Source organism: Lygodium microphyllum, chromosome 28 (assembly GCF_053477565.2).
Source record: "Lygodium microphyllum isolate KBCC chromosome 28, Lygodium_microphyllum_v1.1.10, whole genome shotgun sequence".
NCBI lineage: Eukaryota > Viridiplantae > Streptophyta > Polypodiopsida > Schizaeales > Lygodiaceae > Lygodium > Lygodium microphyllum.
Genome location: NC_141162.1, coordinates 82909017 through 82934008, shown reverse-complemented (window position 1 = coordinate 82934008; position 24992 = coordinate 82909017). Strand labels below are relative to the sequence as shown.

At 43.5% G+C, this 24992-nt stretch overlaps 1 protein-coding gene across 4 annotated transcripts in view; it reads left to right on the top strand.

The window, feature by feature from the left end:
* Positions 1–4868: 4868 nt before the first annotated feature.
* LOC148011687 (lipid transporter) overlaps positions 4869–24992 on the top strand; it is a 104695-nt gene continuing 84571 nt past the window's right edge. The window contains exons 1-2 of one of the 4 annotated variants that reach the window (XM_087670257.1): positions 4869–5158; positions 5259–5338. In XM_087670257.1, the coding sequence (XP_087526383.1) occupies positions 5113–5158; positions 5259–5338 (126 nt within the window). In that variant the 5' untranslated portion in view covers positions 4869–5112. Of the gene's footprint in view, positions 5159–5258; positions 5339–5700; positions 5799–24992 lie in introns of those variants that run through there. The other 3 variants (XM_087670258.1, XM_087670261.1, XM_087670259.1) reach the window with 3 other exon arrangements.

Below are 24992 nucleotides of genomic sequence, written 5' to 3'. Positions count from 1 at the left end.
TCCCCTTCCCTTTTTTCATTAAAGCCCCCCCTCCCCCTCCCCCCCTTCTCCCCCCCCCCCCCCCCCCCATTTTTTTAATTAAAACCCCCTCCCCTCTCTCTCACTTATAATCTCTCTCTTTCTTTTCCCCATTCCCTTTTTAATTAAATTCCTCCCCCCTCCTCTCCCTCTCTCTCATGTGTAGGGTCTAGGTTCTCTCTCTCTCTCTCTCTCTCTCTCTCTCTCTCTCTCTCTCTCTCCTTTAATTAACTCAAACTTCTTTTTAAATCAAAAGTTTCTCTCTCTCTCTCTCTCTCTCTCTCAGTTAGATTAAACTTTTTAATTTAAACTTTTTTAATTAAATATTTTAAAAGCTTTTTTTAATTTAAAGTTTTTTTAACATAGTTTTTCACACACTTTGAGAAGAAGATAGAATAAAAGAGAGAGAGAAGAAGAATAATAAGAATGATAAAAAGAAGAAGACGGAGAGAGAAGGGAGAGAAAGAGGAAAGAGAATAGTCTTTTTTTAATTAAACATTTTTCTTCTCCCCCTCCCCCCTCTCTCTCATGCATAGGGCCTAGGTTGTCTCTCTCTCTCTCTCTCTCCTTATTTTAATTAAACAAAAAGCTTACATTAAAAAGTTTAATTTGAGATACACACACACACACACAAAGAGCAAATAAGAAAGAAGAGGAGGGAGAGAGAGAGAGAGAGAGAGAGGAGGGGAACAAAGAGAAAGAGAATTATAGAGAGAGGAAATATAAAATTTAAGAGAGAGAGAGAGAGAGAGAGGAAAATAAAAAGGAAAAGAGAGGAGAGAGGGGGGAGAAAGAGAGAGAGAAAATAAGAAGAAGAAGAGAGAGAATTTGAACACAGAGAATTATAGAGAGAGGAAAGATAAAATTCAAAAGAAAGAGAAAATCAAAAATTTAAAGAGAAGAAAAAAAAGAAAAAAGAGGAGAGAGAAGGAAAGGAGAGGAGAGGGGGAGAGAGAGAGAGAGAGAGAGAAGAAGAATAATAATAATAATAAGAAGAGAGAGGAAAAGAGGAAGAGAGATGGGAAAAAATAGAAAATAGAAAAGAGATGGAGAAAAAGGAAAAAAGATAAAAAGAGAAAAGAGAAAAGAGAAGAATACTTTTTTGAGAGAGAGAGGAAGGGAGAGAGGAGAGAGGGGGAAGAGAGAGAGAGAGAGAGAATATAAAATTTAAAAGAGAGAGAGGAAGAGAAGAAAAAAAAGAAAATTAGGAGAAAGGGGAGAAGAAGAAAAGGGAACGGAGAGAGAGAGAGAGGAAAAGAGAGAGAATATAAACATATAGAGAGAATTATATAAAAAAGAGATAAAATTTATATATTTTAAGAGAGACTGAGGGGGGAGGGAAAGAAAGCGAAAGAAGAAGAAGAAGAGAGAGAGAACATGTAGAGAGAATTATAGAGAGAGAAAAGATAAAATTTAAAAAGAGAGAGATAATAAAAAATAGAGGAGAAAGAGAGAATGAAAAGAGAGGGAGAGAGAGAGAGAGAGAAGAAAAGTGCAAAGAGAAGAAAAGAAGAGAGATAGAGAGAGGATAAATTTTAAAACGAGAAAGAAGAGAGAGAGAGAGAATAATAAAAAAAGGAAAAAAGAGGAGAGGGAGAGAGAATGAAAAGAGAGGAGAGAGGGGGGAGAATAAAAGGAGAGAGAGAGAGAGAGAGAGCGAGAAGAAAAGCGGAGAGAGAAAAAAGGAGAGAGAGAGAGAGAACCGGGAGAGGAAAAAAATAAACGAAAATAGAAGGCAAAGAAAGAGAGAGAGATAGAGAGAAAATTAGACAGGGAATTTGGGGGGGAGAGAGAGAGAGAGAGAGGAAAAAGAGGAGAGAGAAAGATAAGAAATGGATTGTTGAGCGAAGTTGCCGGGTAGTGGCAACTTCGCTTGCCGCTTCGAGGCAGCGAAGCGGCCCAGCGTTCTATGCGCGCGAAGCGCGTGCGGAACGCTAGTATAGATTAAAGGGGTTCTATATGGTACTAATGGGCACACACAGAGAGAGAGAGAGAGAGAGAGAGAGAGAGAGAGAGAGAGAGAGAGAGAGAGTAGGTACTAGGTTCTCTCATGGGCTTCAAGGGCACAACTTGGTTTATGCTCTTCCTTAGTCTTCATCATCTCTCCTAAATGAGTTTTAGAGATGGTTCTATGTGACCTACCAATCAAAGATAGTCCTAGTTAAATATAGATTAAATGTCATCTATCAATAGGGGATGAGTTTTAGAGATGGTTCTGTGTGACCTACCAATCAAAGATAGTCTTGGCCAAATATAGATTAAAGAGGTTTTATATGGTACTAACGGGCTGAGAGAGAGAGAGAGAGAGAGAGAGAGAGAGAGAGAGAGAGAGAGAGAGAGAGAGAGAGAGAGAGAGAGAGAGAGCATGTACTAGGTTCTCTCATGGGCTTCAAGTGCAACTTGGTCTATGCTCTTCCTTAGTCTTCATCCTCTCTCCTAAATGAGTTGTACAACACTGAATGCTTAGGCAAGTTGGATCACATTTGTAGACATGCACATGTGCGTACACACACACACACACACACACACACACACACACACACACACACACACACACACACACACACACACACAAACACATACATACATATACATATACATGCAATGTATACACATGCATACATATATATATATACATGCATACACATGTACACATATGAGGTGAAGAAGGATGACAGGGGGGAAGAAAAAAAAGGTGAGAAAATAAAAATGATGAGAGGGAGAGAGAGAGGATATGCATTTATGAGACCGCATAAATAGATTCACACATATAAATATGTACCCACATACTTACACGTATACACATATATATGTGCAAGTGCACGCACACACACACAAAGTTTGGATCGATATTATTCTAATGAAAGCTATTGGTCCAAGAGGCTGCTTGTAACTTGAGTAATTTATGTAATTGATACGAGTAATTTTACCATACGGTCTTGCTATATACTTGTGTCTTGCATGAGAGAGAGAGAGAGAGAGAGAGAGAGAGAGAGAGAGAGAGAGAGAGAGAGAGAGAGAGAGAGAGAGAGAGAATGGACACACACGTATAAAACACACATACTCTCACACATATCAGACAATATATGCGTACATATGCACATAAATTTAAGCATATTGTACTATAATTTGAAATACATAATAAAATAATGTTTAAAATAGATGATTCAAAAATATAGAGCTGATAAAGCTAATCTTAAAATATAAATTTTTCCAAGGGAGCTCCCACATTTTGGTTCTATTGCCGGGACTAACGGATTCAAACCTTAAGTCTTGCATGCTGTAAATTGAGCGACGCAATAGGATTTTAGCTCCAAACTGGTGCTTGGATTTTGGTTCTGATGCTATCGGGACTAATGGATTCATGCCTCGAGTGCTTGCATGCTTTAAACCGAGCAATGAAGTAGGAGTTCTACTTTGAATCGACGCTTGGATTTAGGTAGGAAGTAAGGGAGTTAGAGGCTATTCAATCTCTTTTGTGGATTAGTTTAGGTGTAGAAAGCTTTCTGTGCATTGGTTAGAGTTGTTATGTGCATTTATGCTCTTGGATCTACACAAAGTTGAGGAAACATGTTCCCTTTGGAAAGTTACAGATGTGGCATTTTGTTTATAATAATGATTATTGATATGTATTTTTATATTAAAAGATTGATTAAAATATTATAAATGATATAATTAAAAAAAATTAATACAATGATAAATAATATTTTAATGTTTAAAATTAATTGATTTTTAAAAGAAAAAATGTGCTATTAGAACATTAATATTGACATTTTATTTTAGAAGGATCTCAATTATTTTACATATGATTTGAGAATAAAAACATTTTAGCTTTTAAAGTAAATTTTAAAATTTTTATATAATACATTTTAACTTTAAAACATAGATAATAAATGTATTATATATACCATTAAGATAGTTTCAATCACTACATTCATGATACATATTATGTAGTATATACTATTATATGATTAATAAATTATTTTATATAATAAATATATATATAATATTGGTATTATTATATATTTACATATTTTTTGATATTATTATACTATTTAAATATTATATATATGTTATATCAATATTATATTATTATATACACATTATAAAGTATAACTTATTATAACAAAAATATGTTTCATTTTATATTAATATTCTTATCACATAGGCCTTGGACTTGGTCATGGAACCACTGGGAATGACGAGTAGCTGTATGAGGTGGGAATCTCACATACTAATCATACCTTATTAAAATATGAATATTATAGTGAATACATATTATATGATATCGTACTATTAAAATGTACAATATAATACATATAAGATAGTATATTGTGAGAAATGTATAGGTATTACTATTTTATTGACATATTAATAGCCATTGTATGTTGCATAGAGAGAGAGAGAGTGTGTGTGTGTGTGCATGTGCATGCATGTATGTATTAACACTCTTTTTATATGAAGAATACCTTATAATGTAAAATGTTTTAATTGCTAATAAAATACTGCGTTAGAAACACCACTCACATTAATTTTATTAAAAAAATCCTATGTCATTCATGGTAGGTGATTATATACCTTCAGAATGCCCTATACTGGTAGTGCTTGAAATCCACCTATCCATCCTTGGGAATTGAACCTGATTTCTTCCATTGTGCACAGAGATGCCTTTAATAGTTCCTCTAAACCATGAGGGGTAGCCACAAGAATTTAAATGCCAAGGGCAGAGGACCTCTGATATTTCAGATATTGAGTATGATGATGTGTTATGAGAACCTATTTTGAAGTGCTTAAACAGCTTTAATCATTAACACATGCTTTGTTGATTAATAAAATATATAGTATAGTCCCTTGACACGCGCTGCTTCAATGGCGGACACAATTGGCCAGTGGCCACCATCGTCCAAACATGCAATGACGCAGTTCGTAAGCCCGACTTAAAACGTTACTTCTTCATTGCGTCATGGCAAGAAAGTGAAGAGCGGGACAGCGCCCGGACAGGAGGAGATCAACCGATCCGGCAGTAGCAACTAGCACGCACCAATACCAGCAACTACAAGGAAGACAAGCCAGTTCTTTGCGAGGGAACATCAGATGGAGGAAAGCTCAGCGCTCCTTGACACCTTCTTTCATCTCATGAGTAAGTCCACCGCATCAGATCTTCCATAGATCGATTTTCCTTCTCATTTCCCGCAAACAAGAAAAGCAAAGTTGACATCAATGTCTTTTTCGCTGTACAGTTTCACAGATGTCTTCTAGATTGCTGTCGTTTCTTTTAAATCTCTTGATAGCACGGCATCTTTCCCAGGAAGATTATGGGGTACGCCTTTGCCTCAACTTGAGTTGTTTGTGCCCTCACTTCTTTAGTGTTTACAGCATTTAGATACAGTGGATCATGACATGCACTAGCTTTCACTTCATTTTCCAAATTAAAGTTTTTGATAGACTTGAGAAGCATTTTGATGTTTGCATTGACGTGTCTTTGTCTCTTGAGGATATCACATTAGGTATTTAGCCTTGTTCATCTCTGATTTATATTAATTTTATCCAAGATAAGGCGTGGACAGCCCTAGAACGCCCATTATGCAGGATTCCTCCCCTTCAAATATTTGCTGAGAGTTCCTCCCCTTCAAATATTTGCTGAGAGTGTGTGCAAGATGTTAATATTGTTTCTATATGCAGATAGAATAGCTTGCAAGTGGATGAACAACAAAGCTTGATCGCATTGAGACATACTTCACAACTAAAATACCACCAGGCCATCACCTTTGGGTCTCAAGGTTATATTACTTAATCACCTAATTCCACACACACACACACACACACACACACACACACACACACACACACACACACACACACACACACACACACACACACACACAATTACAATCATTGGCAGATGACACCTTTGTGGTTCTCAAAGTAGACCGGGATAACCTCTGTAAGGGATTGGACGTATGGAAGCTTTTTGGGTTGGCCTTTGGTCTTCATATCAATGTAGCCAAATCCTCCCTCATTATGTGTACTGAATTGGATTTGCAATCATTACAATGGCAAGGAATGGTGATTCCTTGTGCTAGTGTTGCAAGGGATCTAGGCTATCCCCTTTGGCATTGACGTTCAGCCGAAGCAATTGCTACAATGGATTTCCTAGAGATTGAAGGCCAAAATTCTTTATTAGAAATCGTAGGCTTGGTCATTTCATGTCCACCTTAAAGTGGCAAAGTCCATCATGGTCCCCGCTCTCACTATTACCACTCTTGCCTTGGATTGTTACTATCTTAAGGGTGTTTACTGGACACACTCACTTTATGCTATGGAAAAAGGACACTTTGCATGCTGGCATCTCGTGGATTTTGTGGAGCCACGGTTGCACTCCTAAAAGTGTGGGTGGTAGGGCTATTTTGGATGTGTACACTCACATGGTTGCTCTTTGACAGTCCCTCTTTTGCGCAATATGCAAGGTTCAACACCCTTGGGTCTTTTTTCCCCGTTTCTTTTTGGAAGAGCGAGGTGTAGTTTAGGGCAATATGACCATCTGGAGGTCCTGGTGGCATATGTGGCATCCAATGGAGGATTGCGTGGTTGGTAACTCCTTTTAGATTGAATAATTGGCGGTGCCCAAGCTAATTTTGTGGGATGGGAAGTAAGAAGATCGTCCCAAGTTTAATTGCATGGCATGACTGGGTCTATCTTTTGTCTTTGACGACACTCTAGACAATTGAAGGGAGTTGATGTCTTTTTCCATCGCCAAGTGGTTTTTGGAGGATATAGGGACTTGTGGCACCAACTTTTGATTGCATTGCAGTTTGTGGCCTAGAGAGCCCTTTCATGTCTTGTGATCGTCCATGGCAACATTGGGACCTTGTAGGTCGACTCCACCTGGAAAAGGCTTTGGCAAATAAAGTATATTACCTTATGATTAAAGACCACCATTGGTTGGCCACCAAGGCTAATCTTGTTTGGGGCTTGCATAAATCTCAAGATTTGTGGAAAATGACTATCATGGAGGGTTGGGTCAACAAGACTCCATACAAATGCAAAGTCTTTCTTTGGCGTGCATGGTTGGGGGACTTCCTCTTGCCGTGATACTTGTAAAAGGCTAGATTTCCAATGGCAATTGCTTTTTTGTCTCATCGGTGTGGAATCTTCTTTCCATCATTTTCTTTCGTGCCCCTTGGGAAAATTTGGACCCTCTTGTGTGGCATTTGGAGAGCCGTGCTTGGCACGTTGTTGCATCCCTTTGATTGGGTCTTTGCTTGACCTAAATACCGAGTTCGACACAACTGATTATGAAGTTTATGTTTTATTTTCTACATTTGTAGGGCTATTGGCATAATTGGATAACTTGGAATGCTTTTGTTTTTGATTCCGTGTCTAGGGTGTCGAGACACCTTGCTAAGCTGAAAGGTCTTCTGCATTGATAGTGAGATCTCATCCAATACATTGATCCTCTATCCGGGAAGTTCCTTGGCATATGGCAATTTCTGCCACTTCTTTGTTGTGACTTTTAGAGAGAGAGAGAGAGAGAGAGAGAGAGAGAGAGAGAGAGAGAGAGAGAGAGAGAGAGAGAGAGAGCCATCTTGCATCTTATAATATTGTAATCTAGTATTTTTTCGTGATTAATACAATTACCTATTACGAAAAAAAAAAAAAGAGATTCAACCAGTCCTTGTTGCACAATTAGTCCTTGGAATACATGACACAATTGATAGCTTTCTTTGATAGATAGGCTATATTTGAGGGGTTGGATGCTTACGCAATCTTTTGGAATAATTCATGAGCTTTGTCTAGAGTTTATGAAATTCAGCAAGCATTTGCATTTAATACTGAATTACAGCATTTCAATTCCTGTTGGAACACACTGTCACTGTGTAGCAAGTCAAGGACTCCTCTAATGAGATGTCCACTTACTTCGAATAGTTGGAATGTAGAGTGCAAGCTTTCCATGATGAGCAATATGCAAAATATAAATTGCTAGCCCGTTTGGATGCCTTGTGTGATAGTAATTGCCAAACTCATTAGTTTTATGACAGGCTTCGCTAAAAATATATGCATGAGAATGTTGTGCGCTTGTTGGATCCACAAAATGAGGTGGTCATTGTGTCAGAGTGCAGCGATGCGGAAGTGTAGGACAAAGACTGAGAGAGAGTGAACACAGAGAGAAAGAGAGAGAGAGAGAAAAGGCGACAGTGTAAACGCAGAAAATCTGCGGTGTAGTATGCTATATAAGAGTGTAGAAATACACAAGGGGGTAGAGGAAATATCTATGTATGTCTCCGACTGGATGACCTTGATCTCCGTCAGCCTGAGCACAGTTTGTCTCAGCCAACAGATCTTTAAGATTAGAATCTGAATAATGAATGCTGGAGTGAGCCACCAAATAGGCTATAAATAGCCGAAAAAATAGAAAATCCCAGCACCAGGTTTGCTGCATTTAATGCAGTCGACTGCAGGAAATGCGGCTGACTGCAGGTGCTGACATGGCACTTGCTCACTTGGCACTGACGTCCGTACTATCTAGCTGTCCAGGATATGACTGTCTAACACCCCCTCTTAGATTCTGGACGGGTCAAAAGACTGAGGGATTTGGAATGCTGCCGAAGAAGAACCTGGGGAAGCGCCTTCATGAACAAATTTGCAAGATTATCCTCCGTCTTGCAATACTCCACATCAGTGGTCCCATCCAGAAGCTTCTCCCGAATGAAGTGATACTGGATCTCAATGTGCTTCGTCCGGGCATGGAATACTGGATTCCGGACCAAGGCAATGCAACTCTCATTGTCGCACCGCAGAAGAGTAGGACGAGTCTAGGGGCAGCCAAGCTCCTCCAACAATCGCCGAAGCCACACAACCTCACATGTGGTGGAAGACGCGACCCAATACTCCGCTTCAGGAGAAGAAAGGGCTACCGTGGGCTACTTCTTGCTACTCCAAGAGATAACACGTGTATCCAAGATAAAATAGTAGCCTGTGGTAGACCGTCAATGGTCCACATCTCCAGCCCAATCCGAGTCATTCCAACCTGCAAGAACCAGATCCGTAGCATCTGTACCTGCGGGATAAGAAATCCCTAAGTCAGAGGCCCCCCTCAAATACCAAAGAGTCCTCAAGGCAGCCTGCCAATGCACTTGTTTGGGTTCGGTCATGAACCCTGCCAAAAGACCCACAGTAAAACAAAGATCAACACGAGTGATGAGAAGCCAAATCAAGGATCCAATCAACTGACGGTAGCGTGAAGCATCCATCACGGGAGAATCTGAGTGTGAAGTGGCCTTCCAATTCAGATCCATAGGAGTAGTAATGGGCCGACAAGTCTCCATCTCAAAATTCACCAAGAGCTCTTGAATGTACCTCTGCTGAGAGATGAAAATCCCCCTCGGAGACTGATAAATCTCGTGACCCAAGAAGAAATGAAGAAGCCCCAAATCCGTCATCTCGAATGCCTGATGTAAAGCTGTCTTGGTCTCTCGGACGTTTTGTGCATGATCCCCTGCCAAAATCAAATCATCAACATATAATACAAACAGCACACGATCAACCTCGGAAGTGTGCACATAAAGCTGCGGATCGGCCTTGGAGCGCCGATATTCCAACTTCGACTGAAGAAATGAGTCAATCTTCTCGTTCCATGCACGTGGAGCCTGCTTGAGGCCATACAAGGCCTTCTTCAACCTGTAAACTTTTCCATCCAAGGATCCAAAGCCAGGAGGCTGCTCAACATATATCTCCTCCTGCAAGTCACCATTTAGAAAGGCCGACTTCACATCCAACTGATAAACAGGTCATCTCCTATGGGCAGCCAAGGCAAAAATAGCTCGAATAGTCGCCATACGAGCAATGGGGGCAAAAGTATCATGGAAATCAATGCCTGGGCGCTGAGCAAAACCTTTAGCAACAAGGCGAGCCTTGTGCTTGTCCAAAGAACCATCGCTAAGGTACTTGGTCTTGAAGACCCACTTGACACCAATCACCTTCTTGTGAGAGGGACGAGGTACAAGAGACCAAGTGCCATTCCTCTCAATAGCCTCCAACTCGGCTTCCATGGCCTTTCACCAATGATTAGACTGCAAAGCCTCCTTCACTAAAGTGGGCTCTCGATTCTACATAATATGGGTCAATAAATAATAGTTGGAGTAGACAAGCTTCGAAGAATGTGCCTGGTTCCTCCGTGACCTCCACGGTCCATCCTGCGGTTCCCACTCCTCAGGGACCCCCTCGATCCCTGAATCTCAGAGGGTGTCATGGGCCCAACGAGGAGGATGAACCTCTCCTCGTTGCTCTCCATTTGCTGAAGACTCAGGAACATCCACCGGCGGAAGCTCCTCGGGGGTGGCCGGTGGAAGAGAAGACTCTGAATCCGAAGAAGAATCTCCATCAAGAGGCTCTGGCCCCAAAGGAACTGTCTCGGGAGCCTTACTCTCCCCTGGATCTCCAAGGACGGGGTGCTCCTCACCCCCCTCTGTGGCCGGTACTTCCACGAATCGCACATCTCAGCTCGTGTAGACATCGCGCTTAACAGGATCAAATAAATAATAACCTTGGGATTGGGAGCTATAGCCAACAAAAACCTGTCATCGGGAAGCCGGCTCGAACTTATCACGCTGCGTCTTCGGAATGTGCATATAAGCACCACACCCAAAGATCATGAAATAAGAGACATCAGGCTTAGTCTCGAAATAAGCCTCAAAAGGTGTCATCCTGTCAATGGCCGAAGTGGGAGTCGATTAAGGATCTGAATTGCGGTAGCCACTGCCCTGGCCCACAAAAACTGAGGTATCTGTCGGTGCTCCATCATGGTGCGTGCCGTCTCGATTACACTTCGGTTCTTCCGCTCCAAAATGCCATTCTCTTGGGGAGTGTTGGTGTTAACAAACTCTTGGTGAATGCCCCTATCTGCACAAAAACGAGCAAACTCATTAGACATAAATTCACCTCCCTTGTCTGAACGCAAGGTCTTCAGTCGCCGGCCAGAACGGTTCTCCTCAAAGAGAAGCCAATCCTTGAAATGAAAGAAAGCCTCCGACTTCAAAGTCAAGAAATAGGCTCAAGTCATCCTGCTGTAGTCATCTACGATCAACATGAAGTACAAGCTCCCCTTCAGGGACTCGGTCCTCATCGAACCACAAAGATCCGTAGATACAAGCTCCATGGGTGAAGTAGACCGCCTAGAAGCTTTGTTAGGAATCGCATCTCGATGCAGTTTCCCACGAATGTAGGAGACACATGGCTGATGGCTCACCACTATGCCCGGCAAGCCTCTGATAAAGGATCCTCACGACGCCTTCCGAAGGTACTCGTAGTTCAGGTGGCCAAATCGAGCATGCCATAGCTCGGACTGTGTCTGAGAAGTAAGAAGAAGAGAAATAAGAGCTGAAGAAGACTTCAATTTGTAGACTCCATTATCCTCATACCATGTAGAGAGAACCTTCCTCGATCCACGATCAAGGACTCGAATAGTATCACTGTCAAACTCCACCAAGAGACCAAGAGCACAAATCTTATGAACCGAAAGTAAATGATACCCCAATCTTGGCACATGCAACACCTTAGAGGTGTGGGTACCACCATGTCCATCTAGAATAAGTTGCATCTCACCTTGCGCAGCAATAGACACAAAAGAGTTGTCTCCAATGAGAATCTGCTTACGCGAAGGTCGCAAATGGGCAACACCAACGGAAGAAGGAGTCATGTGCCGTGAGGCACCGTTGTTCACAATCCACTCTCGAGCCTGGGGAGCTGTCATCGCAGCACCAGAAGTTGTCGGCGTAGAGTCCTCAATGACTGCTAAGTGTAGAAAAGTAGCTGATGAGGGTGCAGCCACTGCTCCAGAGTCCTTCGTGTCCTTCTTCTTGGTATCCTTCTTGTCTTTGTCGGGGCAATCCTTCTTCCAGTGACCGGTCTTGCCACAAATATGGCAAGTTGATTTCTTCTCCTTGTCCTTCTTGGATTTGTTGTCCTCCTTCTTCTTGTTTTGGTCCTTCCCCTTCTTCTGAGAGGCTTGACCAACCAATGTCTCTGATTTGGAAGCATTCTGTCCCTTCAATTGTTCCTCCTGGTCCAAGACCATAGGAACCAACTCTTTCCACCGAAGAGTGGACTTCCGCCCTGAAGTAATAAGAGCGGAATAAAAAGTACCGAATCGTGGCGGCAACTGGGATAGTAAAGTGATCATTATGTCTTCGGAAGAAATAGGCTTCCCCGCATTTTGAACCTGCATCTGAAGTTGCCGAAGCTTGTTGATGTGTTTCCGAAGTAAAGAAGACTTATTCATGGACAAAGTCTGTATCTGCACCTCCAAAGAAACCCTCTTCATCAGGGTCATCCGGTTGTACATTTGGTCGAGCTCAAGCCATATCTCACGAGCCACTCAAGTGCTCGATGTGAGCTGTCACGGCTGTGGTGCAAGACAGAAACAGAAAAGATCAAATCCTGGCATTCAGTTTGTCCCAATGAGACTGGGCCTTGGTCAACTCCGCACGAGCATTGGAAGAGAGTTTGGACTTATCTCTCACCGAGGGCCTGTTAATCTCCTCCATCACTTGTTCCGCCAAATCATAAGACTCTAAAATGGCCAACATCATCACCCGCTAGATGCGGTAATTGACACCATCAAGCTTTTGATCCGTTGGAAGAGCCGGTAGGACAGGCACCTTCTTGTCCATGATCACCTGGAACTCCAAATCAATCTTTGAAGACATGTTAACCTGCAATACCTGCACAAACGCAAAAGCAGCCCCCTCTGACAGTGAAAACGCAGCCTTCTAAGACTGATTCCTCTGCTGCCCAAACCTTTTTCACCCGCCGGAGGCGATGAAAAGGTAAAATTTGCAATGGAAGGCCTCAGACGCAGCCTTCCTCCTCTTCGAATAGCAATAACCTGCAGCAAATTCACCGATTAGACTCCTTTTCCGCACACCCACGCTCGTTTCAGCCTTGATCCGATGCGTAGCCCTCCTGCTCGCTCTTGAAACCTGGAAATGCAGCATTGTGTCGCGCTGAAATCTCCTCTTCAGATAGGTTCAGCCCTCAGTCAGTCCATCTTCATTGCTCTGATACCATGTCAGAGTGCAGCGATGTGGAAGCTTAGGACAAAGACTGAGAGAGAGTGAACACACACACACAGAGAGAGAGAGAGAGAGAGAGAGAGAGAGAGAGAGAGAGAGTGTGTGTAAACGCAGAAAATGTGCGGTGTAGTATGCTGTATAAGAGTGCAAAGATACACAAGGGGGTAGAGGAAATATCTGCGTATGCCTCCGACTTGATGACCTCGATCCCCGTCAGCCCGAGCACAGTCTGTCTCAGCCAAGAGATCTTCAAGATCAGAATCTGAATAATGAATCTTGGAGTGAGCCACCAAACAGGCTATAAATAGCCGAAAAATAGAAAATCCCAGCACTAGGTCGGCTGCATTTAATGCAGCCAACTGCAGGAAATCTGGCCGACTGCATAGCAAATCTGGCTGACTGCAGGTGCTGATGTGGCACCTGCTGACATGGCGCTGACGTCCGTACTGTCCAGCTGTCCAGGAAATGACTAACACATTGAGCCTTGTTCTATCATACAAATGTGCCTCTAGTATTATAAATCTTTGTTGGGTTCTCAAGTAATTCTTATTGAAGTGGTTCATGCCACTTGCGATTATGTTATGTGCATGGTTTGTGACCAAGTGAAACCTAAATGTATAGATTTTAAGGACGTCGATATCATTGAGGAGGAGGTTGAGGAGTTGTCGTCTCATTTGTCTTGTAGGAAAAGCCCTAGTTGTGATGGCTTGCCTAATGAATTATTCTCAACATATGTGGATCAACTTAAGGAACCATTGGCTTGTATTTATCAACAAGTTTGGTGGTCAGGTTGCATGCCCTCAGATTGGAAGATCGGAGTGCTTTGCCGATTACCTAAGATCTCCTTGCCTCAAACTTTAAAGCAGTGGAGGCCCATCTTTGTTATAGGATCCTTTTATAAAATTTTCTGTAAGATCATTGCGAATAGACTACAAAAAGTTTTCTTGCAACTGATTCATCCATGACAATATGGTTTCATAAAGGGACACAACATCATGCCCAATATTCTCAATGTACAATTGGGAATTGATTGTGCAAAAGCCTTTGACCAATAGGTTGTGACAATTCAACCGGATATTGAGAAGGCATTTGATCATGTTAGCTGGTCATTTCTATGACACTTTATGTTTGCCATGGGTTTTGGGCTTGGAATGATATCTCTTATTGATACTATCAGCATTGATACTGTGCCGTGTATCATGCTAAATGGGGGAGTGATTGAGGAGATTGCTCTTACTTACTCGCTTTGCTAGGGATGCCTTCTTAGCTCCTTACTGTTTCCTTTGGTGACACATCCAATGGTCTTGCCTCTCTTTGCATAAGCTGGCTATTGATGGAGAGATTGTTGGATTGATTCTTTCCGATGGAGAAAAACTTTTGGGTCAATCTTTTGCTGATGATTCCTTTCTATTCCTTAAGGTTGAAAAATCCAACTTGGAAAGGGCCATGGCAACTTGGAGGCTTTTTCTTCTTGCTTTGGGCTTGTATATCAATGAATAGAAATCTACTTTGATCAGTTGTATAGAGAGGGAATCGAATAACTTGGGGTGGCAAGGGGGTGTGGTTCTTCAAGGTGAGATTACTTGATACTTGGGTTATCCCATAGGGATGGATGTGGATCCTATAGCTTTGCTCGATTGGATGTCTTCCCGCATACACGATAAGTTTATGTATTGGAAATCTCAAGGTTGGCCTTTGCATGTGTGATTGAAAGTGTCCCAAACAATCATGATCAGCATGATTTCATATTTTTTGCCATTGGTTCCATGGATGCAAAAGTTTGCATGAGCTAGTGTAGCCTATCCACTTCATGCTTTGGAAAAACCAGGAAATTGAATGGGCCAAGTATGGGTATCCTGGCAACATCTAACTATGCCAAAACGGTTGGCTGGTGTTGCCTTGTTGGATGTTAAAATCCACGTGATAACTTTGAGGTTTGTGTTTAACTGTCAACATCATCCTTGGACAGATATTGCTAGGTTTTTTATGGAGGATGTTGGCATTTCCCATGGGCACACTACTTTCCAGGCCTCATGGTGGAATATATTGAATTTCACTCAACCATGTAAAACTTCTAAGTCTTCTCTTCTCACCTACTTGATTGTATCATGGTAGGAATCTCTTTGCCTTATTGTATGATGCACTCTGGACTTTAGAAAGGAAGCCAATTCTTTGCAAATAGAGGTTTTGGCTGCTTCTAGGTCACTTGATTGGCGTGACAAGCTATTACAAAGGGCTAAATTTAATAGGATGGCGAGATTGGGCCTAAAGGCTATCCATGATGTTGTTATGCTGAGTTGGGCAAGGGTTTATTCTTTTCGTTGCATTTGCTAGCACTCCCGAATATTGAAAGATTATAAGTTACTCTAGTTGGCCTTGGAGGACCGCCTTCGAAGGCACTTTCTCTTGCATGCTTCTTTACCCTTATCACTATGGTTGGATTGGGCATTTGTGCAACCCCAAGATTCTTTGAAGCAATCAACTAGTCAAATTTACCACAAAATGGCGGAGGATAAGAGATGAATTATTGAAAAGCCTAATAAAGTTTGGTCAATTCATGATAGTGCGACTAAGTGGTGTGATTGCCTGCTTCACTTATGGAAGTTAAAGCTTTCCTATCAAGGGAAAGTTTTTCTTTGGAGGCTTCTCATTGGGGGTCTCCCCACATAGGCGATGTGTTGCGGGCTTGAAAGATATCTCGGGGTAGATGCATCTTTTGTACTACTTGTGATGAGACACCGGTTCGTCTTTTTATTTCTTGCTTGGTTGCCAGACAGGTTTGGGACTTCATTTCTAGAGTGTAGACCTCGCTGGTAGGTCAGAGAATGTTGGTCCATTATGGGGTCCTTGGCAAGATTCCTTTGACGGCCAAGTTGCAATCTACCATCCTTGCCTCTTTCACTTCATGTGATGGATTGCTCTTTGACACATTTGGTAGACTAGAAATGCCTTTATTATTGGCCTCAGGTATTGGTGGCTATGTGGGATGAGTGGCTTGCTAGTTTGGCAGATTTCTTCTATGATTTTAGGTGGCCTCATCAGTGGAGAGGTGGCTGCTCATGTGTGGATACCATTCGCTCCACCCTTGTTGTACCATCTTGATGATCCCCTTCCTTTGTTCGTGTGGATTGCTGCTTGCTTGCTTTTTAGAGAGTTTTTGTTTGTGCAATGTGTTGTTTTGTTGGCCTTTTGGCTTCATGATAGTTATTGCCATTTTGTTTGGTTGGCCTGAAGGCTTGATGCATTTTGAAAACGCTATGATTGTGCTTCATTGGCCAAAAGGTTTGATGTAAATATTTCTATATACTAATTTAAACTTCTTCACGAAAAAAAAGAAGAGAGATGATAAAATTGGAATGATTTTAGAGAAGATTAATATGGCCCCTATGCTAGGATCACACACACACACACACACACACACACACACACACACACATATATATATATATATAGAGAGAGAGAGAGAGAGAGAGAGAGAGAGAGAGAGAGAGAGAGAGAGAGAGAGAGAGAGAGAGAGAGAGAGAGAGAGAGAGAGTGTGTGTGTGTGTGTGTGTGGGGGGGGGGGGGGAGAATCGACGCGACGGGAGAGCGAGCGGGCGATGGCGGATTTGGTGCTCCCCTGACCTTGCGACGCGATTTCGGTTTTGTGGGCGATCTCTGACCTGCGCGCGCTTCCGTTTGCTTCGTCGTCCACATCCCGCCCGTCTTCTTTCAACCTGCTGCCTTGTCTGCAGGCGCCGCCTGCAGTCTGCTTCATTTCCACCTGTACTTCGCGACCAGTGGGGCTCAGCGCAGGGAGCGATGGATTGTTCCGTCCACACAGCGGACGGGGTCCACAGGACAGTCTAACAGGCCACGGCGTTTGCAGAAACATGTACCTTTTGTTTGCTGCCCCGTCAGTCATCTGCATGGCGTCTGCCCGCGGGTGCCTGCCCTGTGCATCTTGTTGGGCCGCGACAGAGACAGGGAGCCCTGACCTGGCAGCACGTGTCTGCAACCCTGCGCAGATCAGAGACCTGATCTGCTCCTGTACACACACACAGAGAGAGAGAGAGAGAGAGAGAGAGAGAGAGAGAGAGAGAGAGAGAGAGAGAGAGAGAGAGAGAGAGAGAGAGAGCGCCAGTGCGAGAGCAAGAGAGTGGGAAAGAGAGGGAGAGGACAGAAGCATGGCTGGGTTGGATATGGCTTTTATCGACCAGACGGCGGCAGCCATTGGTCCGGATTCTGATACAGAGGAACCGGAGGATATGGTTCCTTGCACAGAGGAGATGCCTCCTGGTTCTGACTTTCCGCCTGCGGGCAAATGCTCCAAGCATACTTCCGAAGAGACAATGGGTCATCAGGAACGTTTCTATGCGCAGGTTGCTTATGATTCTGTGGATTCGCAGGAGATTGACTGGGAGCACTTCCTGGAGTTTGCCAATACTCTGCTTGGCGATTATGTCCAGCATAATCATGAAGCTTTTTCTGACTCGGGAACTGAAGAAGTTCTGGAAGCCACGGTGGACCCGAAAACTGTCTTGCGCTCTTTTTCGGTGTTTTATGACCGTGCGGTTATACTATTCTTCACGGGCAGGATCCCAGTGCTTTCCCATATTCGCAAGTGGCTGCACCATTTGCTACAAGGGGAGTGTGTTGAGGAGATCTTTGTTGGGCCCTGAGGCTTCTATGAGGTGCTGCTGAAATCGGAGAAGCATCGGATGGAACTCTTGTCCTAACTGCCATTGTTCTTTGATCGCCGCTTGGTCCATGTTGTGCCATGGCGCTCTATGGCAGACTTTCAGCGCCTGCTTCAACGTGAATGCCCGGTGTGGGTTGAAGTGGAAAATTGTCCGGCTGTCTATTGGCCATTGTTAAAGGATGCCATGGCCGTTGTGGGAACGGTGCTGGTTCCCCCAAGCCTAAGGGCCATGAATTGAAACCGCTTGTGTATGTTATGGGACACTGCCAGGAAAAGGCCTGCATGGCTTCACCTTAATTGCTCTGGCATGCATCCTTTGCACTTTCGCTTGAAATGGGGCAACTTTGCAGGACATTGCTTTTTGTGTGGAAAATTGGGGCATTTTATGGCCGAATGCCCAGAGAGGCAACCGTCTTCAGATGATGCGCATGTTGTGCTGCCTATGGAGGACATGGTGCTTGATGCTCCGTTACAGGAGGCCATCCAACCACCTAATATCTTGGATAAAGGTAAACAACAGGTCCTGGGTTTGGATTCCCGTAGCAATGACTGGCTAGAGGCACGTCCCAAAAAAGGTAAAAAGTTGGATGCTGGCCTGGCGGATTTTGGGCCTAATGTTTCACAGGATTCCGTGCGCACGTATATGCGCAGGAAAGAAATGGTCTCTTCAGAGCATGCTGTGTGTACTATGGTTCCTTCTGCTCCCCATAATCAGTCTACGAGGAAAGTATATACAGACGGTCCAAAGGGCCCACTTGCTAAGTTGGCGTTTGATACTAGAGGTAATGTGATTACACCCTGGGATCGTCGTTATCCCCGTTCCACTCCCAAGGCAGTGGATATTCCATCCATCTCTAAAGCGGGCCGTCAGAATTCTTTTGCAGTGTTAGCTGATTTTCTGGATGAAGGTGTCTTTGACATTCTAGCAGAAAAGGTTAAATCGAGGCAACCGGTGTCTCTTTCTTGTTTCCTTTTTGAAGATATATGAAGATAGCCATGTGGAATGTGCGAGGTATTTGTTCTCGCCATAAGCAACATGCCATGTGGACTGTCTTGCATGAGAATCAGTGGGATGTCTTGTGTGCGGTTGAGCACAAGAGCCACGGTGAAGCAGGAAAAGTTGTGGATTGCCATGGGTTTCGCTTGTTTTATGCAGGGACACATGCTATGCACTATTCTGGAGTGCTTATGATTGTCCATGAGAAATACCAGCCTGCTCTTATTAAAAATGATGTACAGGGCCGCTTTGTGGTAATCAAAGTTTTATTTGAAGGAGAGATCTTATGGTTGTTGGGCCTCTATGCTCCGAATGACCCTTCATCCCGACGGGATCTTTAAAAGACTTTGCAGACCTCCATGTCACTTGGCAGAAGGGGTTTTTTGATGGGGGATTTCAATATGTGTGTTGACTCTTCTTAGTCCACTTCAGGGCATTCGGTGATGGATGCTCCGGAAAGCCGGGTGTGGAATGCCTTTGCTCTTGAGGTACTTAAGCAAGATCTATGGCCTTGGCTCCACCCTTCTTCTACAGGGTTTACTTTTCATTCCGCACAATATGCAACTACATGGTCGCGGCTGGACCGAATGTATATCATGCAGGATGATGATTTTCTTCCTGAGATGCTGGAAATGAAAGTCTTGTAGCAATATGCCTTGTCAGACCATTTCCCTCTCCAGCTTGAGATACTTGCACAACCCATTGCACCTTTTATGCAATTGCTAGATAGACTCCCTTTACGTTTCAACTCGTCTTATTTGAAGCAGCCAATCTTTCAGGGCTATATGCAGCAATTGATTGAGAGGTTTTTATTGGACTTCGCCTCTGAGGGCTCGGCTTCCTTTGAACGTCTGCTCTCTAATGTGCAGCGGGTTGCTCGGCAGTATGGGATCCATCATGCCTCTATTTGTCGGAGGTGTCGACACGCAGCGGAGGACTTACTGGCTTTGGTTCGTTCGTTGCTGGTGGACACCCCAGATGATGAATTTCTGCTGTCACTGGCGATGTGTGTGGCTGATCTTATTAAAGAATTTCGGTTGAAATCTTATCAGCAGGCCAAACTGCACAACTTGACTGACGATTTGCAATATAGTGCTTGTTAGACTCATAAGTTCTTTCGCGCCTTGCATGTTTCTTTGGCTCAAGAAAATACGACTAGACTCCAGGATTCAGAAGGTCGAATGATCACTGATCCGCAGACCATTGTCAATATGTGTAGGAATTATTTTCTGGATCTTCTTGGTTCTTCTCCGTCGCCTTCTGACCAGGTTACGCATGCACGCTTTGTCTTCTACGATTTGGTCCGCCATCAGGTTCCACTTGATATGCAAACTACTTTGGAGGCAGATATTTGTGAGGAGGAGGTTATGGATGTTTTGTTGCACCTGCCTAAGGATAAAAGTCCTGGTTGGGATGGTCTCACCAATGAATTCTTTGAGAGCTCGGCTACCCAACTGGTGAAGCCATTGGCGGCTATGTTTCAACAGGTTTGGGAAACAGGGGTCATGCCCTCCTCATGGAAAGAAGGCCTTATCAAATTGCTTCCAAAGGTTCCTTCACCGTCAATGTTGCAACATTGGAGATCAATTTCTTTGATGGGTTCGATATATAAAATCTTTTCCAAAGTGCTGGCGAATCGGCTCCACAAGCACCTTCCAGCTATTGTGCATCCTCTTCAATATGGTTTCATTAAGGGCTGCAACATTCTGCATAATATCTTAAATGTGCAAATGGCTATTGACTATGCAAGGCACTCGAGTCACGAAGTGATATTGATTCAATTGGATTTGGAAAAGGTTTTTGACTATTTAGACTTGTCTTTCATTGCAGAACTTATGTCTGCTATGGGTTTTGGTAATCGGATGTCTCGATTGATCTACACCATTAGTGCTGCGGCTTCTTCACGAGTTATGCTTAATGGTGGGGTTATTGAGCCATTTGTCCTTGCACGCTCGGTGAGACAGGGTTGCCCTTTGAGTCCTCTCTTCTTTGCCCTGGTGACCCACCCGGTTCTTTCAATGTTATCTTCAATGGCGCTTCTACTCAGCTGGCCGGATTGTCGCTTCCTTTGGGACAGCACTTCATTAGCCAATCTTTGGCTGATGATAGCTTTATGATTTTGCGTGCAAACAAGGACAACATTCGCAAGGCATTAGATGTTTGGACGCTCTTTGGTCATGCTTTTGGTCTTTGTATCAATGCCTTCAAATCAGCCATTCTCAGTTGCACGGAGTCTGATTTATAGTCATTGGGTTGGCAGGGTCAGGTGGTTCCCCGAGTTCCATTGTCAGGCAGTTTGGGTACCCGTTGGGTGTTGATGTTCGGCCAAAGTAGCTACTGGAGTGGATTTCACTGAAACTGGCAGCTAAGTTTATGTATTGGAAGTCGCAAGCGTGGCCCTTCCATGTCGGCCTCAAAGTGGCTCAAACAATTATGCTGCCAATGCTCACATATTTCTTGCCATTGCTGCCGTGGACTCCTACTACTTTGAAGGCTCTCACTCGCCCCATTCGTTTCATGTTATGGAAGAAGGATTCATTGCACGCAGGTATTTCGTGGATTTTGTGGTCACATACATGTACCCCCAAACGCCTGGGTGGTGGAGCTATTTTGGATGTCGAAACTCATATGTTGGCACTTCGTTGGTCTCTCTTTTGTGCCATGTGTGTGGATCATCACCCATGGGCCATTATAGCCTGTTATTTTCTTGAGGACAGTGGGCTTCGGCATGGCAATACCCAACTTCGGAGCTCCTGGTGGCATGTCCTTAATGCAGACTCTCGGTTTTGTAGTCCGTCCTCCTCTCTGTTATTGCATTTGGTTTGATGCTGGAAAGTGGTGCTCCAAAAAGCGCGTTGGCATCCAGCGGAGGACCGCTTGCATACTAACTCTTTTCAATTGGAATTGTTGGCAGTCTCGAGATTACTTTCATGGGAAGACAAACATGAGCTCAGACCAAAATTCAACTGCATGGCCCGTTTGGGTGTGACTTTAGTTGCAGATGCCACCCTTGCAAGTCGTAATGTCCTCACATCGTTTTGTGCTGCCAGGAGACTTTTCAGAATCCCGCGTGGATACCATGATTTATGGGAACAGCTTCTGTTAGTGCTTCAGGGAGGGCAACCCTTTCCTGCCCTTGCTGTGGATCGTCCTTGGCAGGACTGGGCCCTTGCAGGTCGGTTGAGTTTGGAAAAGGCCTCTGCTAATCAGGTGTATCATCTTTTGATTAAAGATTATCAATGGCTGGGTGTTAAAGCTAATACTGTATGGGGATTGCGGAAATCTCAGTCATGGTAGAAGGCAACTGTGATGGAGGGCTGGTTGAATAAGACACCTTTCAAATGTAAGGTCTTTCTTTGGTGGGTGATGATTGGTGGTCTTCCTCTTGCCTCGGCCCTTTCCAAGCGTCGAATCTCGAACGGCAATTGTTTCTTCTACACCACTACTGCGGAGTCGGCCCGACATTGATTTATTTCTTGCCCGCTCACTAAGAATATCTGGTTGCTCTTGTCACAGGTTTGTGGGGTTCTCACTAACCCCTTTCAATTGGGTTTTTGTGCGCCTGAAATACCCCACACCACCACAGTTGCATATGAAGATCTTATTCCATTTTTTTCGATATTGGGGATGCTGGCACAATTGTACCACTGGGAATGCATTTCTTTTTGATTCGGCCTCTAATGTACCGAGACACATTGCTAGGCTTAAAGGTCTCTTGCATTGGCAGATAGATCTCATTCGGCACTCGGACTTGCTCCCTCCGGGGGACTTACTTCCCTGGCATATGGCAATTTCCTCTACGTCTTTGCCATGACTTGTGTAACTTTTTCTTGGCTTCGTACTGGGATTTTCCACACGTTGGCTTAGAGCCCTCCCACACCACCACAGTTGCATATGAAGATCTTATTCCATTTTTTTCGATATTGGGGATGCTGGCACAATTGTACCACTGGGAATGCATTTCTTTTTGATTCGGCCTCTAATGTACCGAGACACATTGCTAGGCTTAAAGGTCTCTTGCATTGGCAGATAGATCTCATTCGGCACTCGGACTTGCTCCCTCCGGGGGACTTACTTCCCTGGCATATGGCAATTTCCTCTACGTCTTTGCCATGACTTGTGTAACTTTTTCTTGGCTTCGTACTGGGATTTTCCACACGTTGGCTTAGAGCCCTCGTGTATCTTGTAATCATGTAAATTTGTATCTTTTTTTTTGTAATAAATACAATTACCTTTTATGAGAGAGAGAGAGAGAGAGAGAGAGAGAGAGAGAGAGAGAGAGAGAGAGAGAGAGAGAGAGAGAGAGAGAGAGATTACCTTTTACGAAAAAAAAGAGAGAGAGAGAGAGATCCCAAGTGTCTAGTTATATTTCCTTTTGAGATCACAATTCCATCCCAGCCCAAGGCCTACAGATCAGTCTCCGTACAGGAGAGAAGTGTAGATTTTTGCATATTAATATGAAGACTAGATGCCAAAGCAAAAAGATTCCATGCCACTATTGCCGATTAACATTAGTGCAATCAGCCTTAAGTAACATAAAAGAGTCATTTGCCAAAGATTGACCCACAAGTTGAGTACCATTGGGAAGAGTCAAGCCAACTATCTCTCCTTGATCAGCCAACTTGTCCAACAATGAGAGCATCAGGTGAGTGACCAAAGCAAATAGCAAAGGGCTGAGAGGGCAGCCTTGCCTAAGAGATCGAGATAAGGCAATTTCTTCCGTGATCCCTCCATTAAGAGCAATATGAGCTATAGCTCCTTGACCAATAGTGTCAACAAGAGAAACCATGCGAGGGCCAAATCCCATTGTAGACAATAATTACCGCAAAAAAGGCCAGCTAACATGATCAAGTGCCTTCTCAATATCGAGCTAAAGCATTACTACTTGGTGTCTTGAAGCTTTAGCATAGTCAATTCCCAGTTGTGCATTCAAGATGTTATGCATGGTATTCCGACCTTTAATGAAACCATATTGACGTGGATGAAGCATGTGCGAAAAAACCCTTTGCAATCTATTCGCAATGATTTTGGAGAAGATTTTATATAACGAACCCATAGCAGAAATATGTCTCCATTGTTTCAAAGAGGTAGGGGAGGGAATCTTGGGCAACAACCGAATGACAGCAATCTTCCAATCGAATGGTATGGTACCAGAGTTCCACACTTGCTGGCACAGGCGAGTCAATGGGTCTTTAAGTTGCTGCACATTAGCTGAAAATAACTCATTAGGAAGCCCATCCCAGCCAAGGCTTTTCCTTCGGGATAGATGGAATAGCACTTCTTCCACTTCATCTTCTGAAATATCCGCCTCCATTAAGTCCACCCATTCTGGTTTGACCTGGTTGCTTACCAACTCGCAAATATAGCGGCGAGCAGAGAGGAAACATTAGAAGAATTCTCTTGCGGACCCAACAAGGACATAAAAGTCGACACACATACGAATGATGGAGGCCAGATGTGTCACCATAACACCCTGTTCATCCAGTAAGCGCACAATATTTTCCCTAGTATATTTCTGGTGCAGGCGAGCAAAGAATTGATGGGATTGGCAATTATTATCATATAAAGCTTCTGCTCTGGCCAACAGTTTGTATTTTGCATGTTCTTGAAGAGAATGAACCCTGCCTTTCAACCATTCAATGCATGTGATCAATTCATCATTAGAATCCCCTGATTGGCTTAAAGACAAGGAGTGGGCCAATAAAGATTGGACATTTTGCAATTCAGCTCATAAAGAGGAAGCCTGCTGAATACCATACTGACGGGATAATTGTTGGGCATTGTCCCTAAAAACAGCCCATGCATCCCTCTCTCTAGATAGGACCTTCAAGCTAAAGGAAGCAATCAATTGCTGAACATATTCTAAAAACTGATTCTGCTGTGCAGAAAAGGTTGGTTAAAATGAAGTGGCAACCGAGTAAGAAGAGCCTTAAATACATGTGTAGGTCTATGGGTCATTTCCAAGACCAAAGGGTACTGATCTGATAAGACATGCCGTTGTTCCATCCACATGTCAATAACTGCAGGAAGAAAGGAATCACTTTGACAAATATATATCCTATCCAGTCTGGCCCAAGTTTTAGGATGTTGCAAAGATCGATAGGTATAACTGTTAGAGTGCAGCGATGCGGAAGCGTAGGACAAAGACTGAGAGAGAGAGAACACAGAGAGAAGAGAGAGAGAGAAAAGGAGACAGTGTAAACACAGAAAATCTGTGTAGTATGCT